Source organism: Salmo salar, chromosome 20, assembly GCF_965601325.2.
Source record: "Salmo salar chromosome 20, fSalSal1, whole genome shotgun sequence".
NCBI classification, from domain to species: domain Eukaryota; kingdom Metazoa; phylum Chordata; class Actinopteri; order Salmoniformes; family Salmonidae; genus Salmo; species Salmo salar.
In genome coordinates this window covers 21,129,063-21,137,500 of record NC_138310.1, presented here as the reverse complement: position 1 = coordinate 21,137,500, position 8,438 = coordinate 21,129,063, and the positions used below count along the sequence as shown (strand labels likewise).

General features: G+C 41.5%; 1 protein-coding gene across 3 annotated transcripts in view; it reads right to left on the bottom strand.

Moving 5' to 3' along the window:
• The window catches only part of LOC106579913 (RIMS-binding protein 2), a 116,894-nt gene that overhangs the window by 67,155 nt on the left and 41,301 nt on the right, over nucleotides 1–8,438 (bottom strand). For all 3 annotated transcript variants that reach the window (XM_082966285.1, XM_082966284.1, XM_045703081.2), the window contains exon 2: nucleotides 5,991–6,074. Coding sequence is in view for 2 of the 3 variants with exons in the window: in XM_082966284.1 (XP_082822410.1) it covers nucleotides 5,991–6,074 (84 nt within the window). In the remaining variant the exon portion in view is untranslated. The remainder of the gene's footprint in view (nucleotides 1–5,990; nucleotides 6,075–8,438) is intronic.

The window sequence follows — 8,438 nt, the reverse complement described above, 5'->3', positions numbered from 1 at the left end:
AATTTTTATTTTTATTTTTATATTGTAAATATCCAAAATAAGCTTTGGCAATATGTACATTGTTACGTCATGCCAATAAAGTGAATTGAATTGAGAGGAGAGCGGGAGAGAGAGAGAGGAGAGCGGGAGAGAGAGAGAGAGGAGAGCGGGAGAGAGAGAGAGAGGAGAGCGGGAGAGAGAGAGAGAGGAGAGCGGGAGAGAGAGCGAGAGAGAAAGAGGAGAGAGAGAGGAGAGTGGGAGAGAGAGCGAGAGAGAGAGCGAGAGAGAGAGGAGAGCGGGAGAGAGAGAGAGAGGAGAGCGGGAGAGAGAGCGAGAGCGGGAGAGAGAGCGAGAGAGAAAGAGGAGAGAGAGAGGAGAGTGGGAGAGAGAGCGAGAGAGAGAGCGAGAGAGAGAGGAGAGCGGGAGAGAGAGCGAGAGAGAGAGAGGAGAGCGGGAGAGAGAGAGAGAAAGAGAGCGGGACAGAGAGAGAGAGAGAGCCCCAGCATTATCCATCCTGATGAAATACTGTATATGTTTTAAAATGTCATGGAAAGGCGAGCACAAAGGGAGAAAGGCTCCTCTTTAAAACGCCTTCCAGAGTAGTCAGAGTGGATTACTCTCAGCACTAGCTGCTTTCTGCCTTGTCCTTTCTTCTCTTCCTGACCCTTTGTATAGAGCCAAGGCCATGCAGCCCAGAAGGCACACTGACATTTCTGAGAAACGGTCCTTGGGGTGCAGAGGTAGGGGAGAGGCAGAGAGCAGCACATGGGAGCAGAGGGCTTGTGTAACACACAGCTGACCTCCTGTGAACAACCATGACATCTACACAACCTGAACTGTACACAATACCACTCAAAAGTCTGGAAAAACCTACCCATTCAATATATATATTTATTTTTACTATTTTATGCATTGTAGAATAATAGTGAAGACATCACAACTATGAAATAACACATATGGAATCATGTAGTAATCAAAAAAGTGTTAAATATATTTTATATTTCAGATTCTTCAAAGTAGCCACCCTTTGCCATGATGACAGCTTTGCACACTCTTGGCATCCTCTCAACCAACTTCATGAGGTAGTCACCTGGAATGCATTTCAATTAACAGGTGTGCCTTATTAAAAGTACATTTGTGGAATTTCTATCCATTTAATGCGTTTGAGCCAATCAGTTGTGTTGTGACAAGGTAGGGGTGGTATACAGAAGATAGCCTTATAAGAACAGCTCAAATAAACAAAGAGAAACAACAGTCCATCACTACTTTAAGACATGAAGGTCAGTCAATCTGAAAAATGTCAATAACTTTGAATGTTTCTTCAAATGCAGTCAAAAAACCATCAAGCGCTATGATGAAACTGGCTCTCATGAGGACCGCCACAGGAAAGGAAGATCCAGAGTTACCTCTGCTGCATAGGATACGTTTATTAGTTACCAGCCTCAGAAATTGCAGCACAAATAAATGCTTCAGAGTAGAGGTCGACCGATGCTGATTTTTCAACGTCAATACCAATACCGATTATTGGAGGACCAAAAAAAGCCGATAACAATTAATCGGCCGATTTAAAAATATATATATTTGTAATAATGACAATTACAACAATACTGAATGAACACTTATTTTAACTTAGTATAATACGTCAATAAAATCAATTTAACCTCAAATAAATAATGAAACATGTTCAATTTGGTTTAAATAATGCAAAAACAAAGTGTTGGAGAAGAAAGTAATAGTGCAATATATGTGCCATGTAAGAAAGCTAACGTTTAAGTTCCTTGCTCAGAACATGAGAACATATGAAAGCTGGTGGTTCCTTTAACATGAGTCTTCAATATTCCCAGGTAAGAAGTTTTAGCTTGTAGTTATTATAGGACTATTTCTCTCTCTACGATTTGTATTTCATATACCTTTGACTATTGGATGTTCTTATAGGCACTTTAGTATTGCCAGTGTAACAGTATAGCTTCCGTCCCTCTCCTCGCTCCTACCTGGGCTCGAACCAGGAACACATTGACAACAGCCACCCTCGAAGCAGCATTACCCATCGCTCCACAAAAGCCACGGCCCTTGCAGAGCAAGGGGAACAACTACTCCAAGTCTCAGAGCGAGTGACGTTTGAAACGCTATTAGTGCGCACCCGCTAACTAGCTAGCCATTTCACATCAGTTACACCAGCCTAATCTTGGGAGTTGATAGGCTTGAAGTCATAAACAGTGCAATCCTTGAAGCATTGCGAAGAGCTGCTGGCAAAACGCACGAAAGTGCTGTTTGAATGAATGCTTACGAGCCTGCTGGTGCCTACCACCGCTCAGTCAGACTGTTTTATCAAATCATAGACTTAATTATAATATAATAAACACACATAAATACGAGCCTTAGGTCATTAATATGGTCGAATCCGGAAACTATCACCTCGAAAACAAAACGACTAAATATTCCTGTTACATTGCACAACCTTCAATGTTATGTCATAATTAAGTACAATTCTGGCAAATTAGTTCGCAACGAGCCAGATGGCCCAAACTGTTGCATATATCCTGACTCTGCGTGCAATGAACGCAAGAGAAGTGACACAATTTCACCTGGTTAATATTGCCTGCTAACCTGGATTTCTTTTAGCTAAATATGCAGGTTTAAAAATATATACTTGTGTATTGATTTTAAGAAAGACATTGATGTTTATGGTTAGGTACACATTGGAGCAATGACAGTCCTTTTTCGCGAATGCGCACCGCATCGATTATATGCAACGCAGGACAGGCTAGATAAACTAGTAATATCATCAACCATGTGTAGTTAACTAGTGATTATGATTGATTGATTGTTTTTTATAAGATAAGTTTAATGCTAGCTAGCAACTTACCTTGGCCTCTTACTGCATTCGCGTAACAGGCAGGCTCCTCATGGAGTGCAATGTAAAGCAGGTGGTTAGAGTGTTAGACTCGTTAACCGTAAGGTTGAAAGATTGAATCCCTGAGCTGACAAGGTAAAAATCTGTCGTTCTGCCCCTGAACAAGGCAGTTAACCTGTTTAGGATAGGGGGCAGTATTTTCACGGCCGGATAAAAACGTACCTGATTTAATCTGGTTATTACTCCTGCCCAGAAACTAGAATATGAATATAATTATTTTATTTGGATAGAAAACACCCTAAAGTTTCTAAAACTGTTTGAATGGTGTCTGTGAGTATAACAAAACTCATATGGCAGGCCAAAACCTGAGAAGATTCTATATGGGAAGTGCCCTGTCTGACCATTTCTTGTCCTTCTATAGCCTCTTTATCAAAAATAGAGGATCTCTGCTGTAACGTGACATTTTCTAAGGCTCCCATAGGCTCTCAGAAGGCGCCAGAACGAGGAATGATGACTCTGCAGTCCCTGGGCTAAAAACAGTAGGGGTTTTGGAAAGTGGTCGTTCTGAGAACAATGACACTGGTGCGCGCGTGCATGTGACGACTCCATTTTCTATTTTCAGTGTTTGAACGAAAACAAGGTCTCCCGGTTGGAATATTATCACTATTTTATGAGAAAAATCGCATAAAAATTCATTTTAAACAGCGGTTGACATGCTTCGAAGTACGGTAATGGAATATTTTGACTTTTTTTGTCACGATACGCGCCGGCGCGTCACCCTTCGGATAGTGTCTTGAGCGCAAGAACAAAACGCAGCTATTTGGATATAACTATGGATTATTTGGAACCAAAACAACATTGGGTGTTGAAGTAGAAGTCCTGGGAGTGCATTCTGACGAAGAACAGCAAAGGTAATCCAATTTTTCTTATAGTAAATCTGAGTTTGGTGAGTGCCAAACTTGGTGGGTGTCAAAATAGCTAGCCATGATGGCCGGGCTATCTACTCAGAATATTGCAAAATGTGCTTTCACCGAAAAGCTATTTTAAAATCGGACACCGCGATTGCATAAAGGAGTTCTGTATCTATAATTCTTAAAATAATTGTTATGTTTTTTGTGAGCGTTTATCGTGAGTAATTTAGTAAATTCACCGGAAGTTTTCGGTGGGTATGCTAGTTCTGAACGTCACATGCTAATGTAAAAAGCTGTTTTTTGATATAAATATGAACTTGATTGAACAAAACATGCATGTATTGTATAACATAATGTCCTAGGAGTGTCATCTGATGAAGATCATCAAAGGTTAGTGCTGCATTTAGCTGTGGTTTTGGTTTTTGTGACATTATATGCTAGCTTGAAAAATGGGTGTGTGATTATTTCTGGCTGGGTACTCTCCTGACATAATCTAATGTTTTGCTTTCGTTGTAAAGCCTTTTTGAAATCGGACAATGTGGTTAGATAAAGGAGAGTCTTGTCTTTAAAATGGTGTAAAATAGTCATATGTTTGAAAAATTGAAGTTTTGGGATTTTTGAGGTGTTTGTAATTCGCGCCACGCTCTATCATTGGATATTGGCGAGGCGTTCCGCTAGCGGAACATCTTAGATGTAAGAGGTTTTTAACCCACCGTTCCTAGGCCGTCATTGAAAATAAGAATGTGTTCTTAACTGACTTACCTAGTTAAATAAAGGTGTATGAATAAATATTTTTTATTTATTTAATTATCGGCAAATCGGTGTCCAAAAATACCGATTACCGATTGTTATGAAAACTTGAAATCGGCCCTAATTAATTGACCATTTGATTAATCGGTCGACCTCTACTTCAGAGTTCAAGTAACAGACATCTCAACATCAACTGTTCAGAGGAGACTGCGTGAATCAGGCCTTCATGGTCAAATTGCTGCAAAGAAACCACTACTAAAGGACACCAATAATAAGAAGAGACATGCTTGGGCCAAGAAACACGAACAATGGACATTAGAACAGTGGAAAGCTGTCCTTTGGTCTGATGAGTCTAAATTTGAGATTATTGGTTCCAACCCCTGTGTCTTTGTGAGACGCAGAGTAGGTGAACGGATGATCTCCACATGTGTGGTTCCTGCCGTGAAGCATGGAGGAGGTGGTGGGATGGTGCTTTTCTGGTGACACTGTCGTGATTTATTTAGAAATCAAGGCACACTTAACCATCATGGCTACCACAGCATTCTGCAGCAATACGCCATCCCATCTGGTTTGCGCTTAGTGGGACTATCATTTGTGCATCAATAGGACAATGACCCAACACACCTCCAGGCTGTGTAAGAGCTATTTGACCAAGAAGGAGAGTGATGAGTGCTGCTTCAGATGACCTGGCCTCCACAATCACCCGACCTCAACCCAATTGAGATGGTTTGGGATGAGTTGGACCGCAGAGTGAAGGAAAAGCAGCCAACAAGTGCTCAGCATATGTGGCAACTCCTTGGTTGAGAAAATACCAAGAGAGTGCAAAGCTGTCATCAAGGCAAAGGGTGGATACTTTTAAACAAATCGAAATATATTTTATATTTGAGATTCTTCGCACTTTGTTGGTTACTACATGATTCCATATGTGTTATTTCATAGTTTTGATGTCTTCACTATTATTCTACAATGCAGAAAATAGTAAAAATAAAGAAAAACCCTTGAATGAGTAGGTGTGTCCAAACTTTTGACTGGTACTGTACACCTGTGCCAACATAGCCAGGCCCCAAGGATACATTTTACTAGCTAAGTGTATCTCTATAATGTATCGCATCTAGAATAATGTATGTGGATATTGTCATCTGTGGAAAGAGCAGTGTAAACAGGAATGCATTAATACTGTACAGCCTAGCATTATCAGAATGTAGCACACAGATGATCAATTTTTTTTTTTTTGTAATGCTAGACAAGCAAATACAATTAATGTGAGTCTATTTGTCAATTTCTATAATCACCTCCAGAAAGCCAGCAGTGTGACAAACACCACAGTTCTCTCTCTCTCTCTCTCTCTCTCTCTCTCTCTCTCTCTCTCTCTCTCTCTCTCTCTCTCCTCTCTCTCTCTCTCCTCTCCTCTCTCTCCTTTCTCTCTCTCTCTCTCCTCTCTCTCTCTCTCTCTCTCTCTCTCTCAGCCAGATGTACTGTATTTTTAGAGCACTTACCAAAGTCTGACATGTTTGATTATTTTTCTTTACTGCCTCGTCAAGATCTTCACACTCCTCCCTTTTCCTGCTGCTCTCAGTCTCCTGAGAAAAAGAAAAGACTGTGGATGGCTTTTCTGCTTTGGCAGGGACAATGACTTAAATGTTGTCATGCCACAGTATGACAACACAGTGTCCTGAGAGAGAACACGGTCTGACAACGAGACTTGTCAGTGGGGGACAGAGCTTTTCATTTATTCAGTGCTGTCTCGGCATGTGTGAGTGTGTGTGTGTGTGCGCATGTGAGAGGGCGGGCTAGAGAGATAAGAGGGAGAAAGACTCCATTCAACTCTTTTCTTCTTCATTGCGATCCCAATGCCACTATAAAAAGGTGTCAACCACCTGCCTCTCAATTCTGGGAGCCTCAATGTTCAGCATAAGTGCAGTTCCGATTGAAGAGAAAAACGTTAAAAAGCCCTTCACTTTTTCACTTGTAAAAAGCCTCATTCACAAGATCTGTGATTTACAATAAACATATAAATTAAAACCCAATGACCCATATTCTGTCCTCATTTTCAGTGACCAATACAGAGCTGTTATTTTACAGTCCAGAGAGAGGGCTGGGTTATAATAACATGCTGTCTTTAGAATCACTCCTATAAAACACAAGCTCAGAGCCTCCATTCCCAGCAGCCCCTCTGCCACCAGGCCAGGCAGGGTCCACATGAAAGCTGCTGATACTCCTTCCCCACATGTAATGAGATGCGTTTCCCAACCAAGCCTCTGGTTTTCACAACACCCATCTATCGATCAGCTGTTTAATTGAGTTGTCAATTGAATAGGGAGTCTTCCAGGGAATACGTAGTTAGAGAAAATAGGTGGGATGAAAGCCAGCCTCCCATAAGTGGTCCCAGGATCCACAAATATAGATGTATAATGACAGAAACAATGGGATGAATTCTCAGGTGGACTGCCTGGTACAATATAACATTTTAATATCAGCATTGACAGCTTTTACTGGGTCCAGGTGTCACCTCAAACTAAGTCCCCATAAAACAAATGAGGAGACCTTGAAAGCCCTAGTGGTGTTAATTCTAGCTGCAGATTTAATCAGACCTAGAGTTACCATTTCAATGTCTTTATCCACGATGAATTGACACATTTTATAGGAACCTATCAAAACACATGTCCTAACTGTGAACAGCAACTGGCTTGTGTCAATATTGTTTCCTTCTGGTCTTCAGTAGATTTTGGGCTCCCGAGTGGCGCAGCGGTCTAAGGCACTGCATCTCAGTGCTGGAGGCGTCACTACAGACCCTGGTTCGATTCCAGGCTGTATCACAACCGGCCGTGATTGGGACTCCCATAGGGCGGTGCACAATTGGCCCAGCATCGTCCGGGTTAGGCTTTGGGCGGGGTAGGCCGTCATTGTAAATAAGAATTTGCTCTTAGCTGACTTGCCTAGTTAAATAAAGGTTAAATAAATAAAAATAAAGATTGCGCTCCAGCCAACGGATTGCTGTGAAGCATAAATATGGAATGCCCTTGCTAGGCATGCTGAGAGTGAACGGGTGCAGAGGAAGTGCAGCTGGATATTAAGATTAGTGTGTAGAATTAAAAGGGATTTTAACTGTGTCAATGTGGTCCACTACTGTACACTCCCTGGTGGAATGGAGCTAGACCAGGGGAGAATGACTGCCTCCTCTCATTGAAGCCACGACAGTTCAAGACCGACCATGGTACTGCAGGCATTGTTAGGAGAAAACAGGATCCTCCATTATAGTGAATGGAAAAACTGCAATCTTCATGGTCAATCTTCATGTAAATAAACAGACATTAGAAGAAAATCATGGTACCAATAATTGCTTCTAATACACCAGATGTACGTCCTTCCAGAAGAAGTTATAAGGATAATTTAGTTGCTAATGGCAGCCTGCAGTACCCCGGTCAGCCTTCAACTGGAGCTACTCAATGAGATCTGTGCATGTTATGTCTCCAAGAGACGCCATCTTAACAGACTTAATTTGGCTTTAATAGATAGATAGATAGATAGATAGATAAGATAGATAGATAGATAGATAGTCATTGAGCTAGGTCCCTAGACAGGACCACAATAAGCATCAGTATAGACCACAGCACACAATGCATATGAAAACACATTCATATGCACATCAGTCATTTCAAGGTGGGATTTTCCCAATATTTCTGAAAAATACATATACTGTCACTGTCTTTGTAATAGAAAGTTACTTATTTGATTTTTTATATCAATATGATGCTATGTTGGTTGTGCTTTTGAGTTGGCACAGGGGTTCTCCAGCAATATGTCAGAGGCAGAACGAGAGCGGATGGAGGGGGAGGGACCAGCTTTGCTCTTTGACCTTGTGCTGCTTAACCCCAGGCAACTGACAGTTGCTATGACTGCATCTTTGACCACCCTTCTCTCTCGCAACCAGTCTACCAGACTGT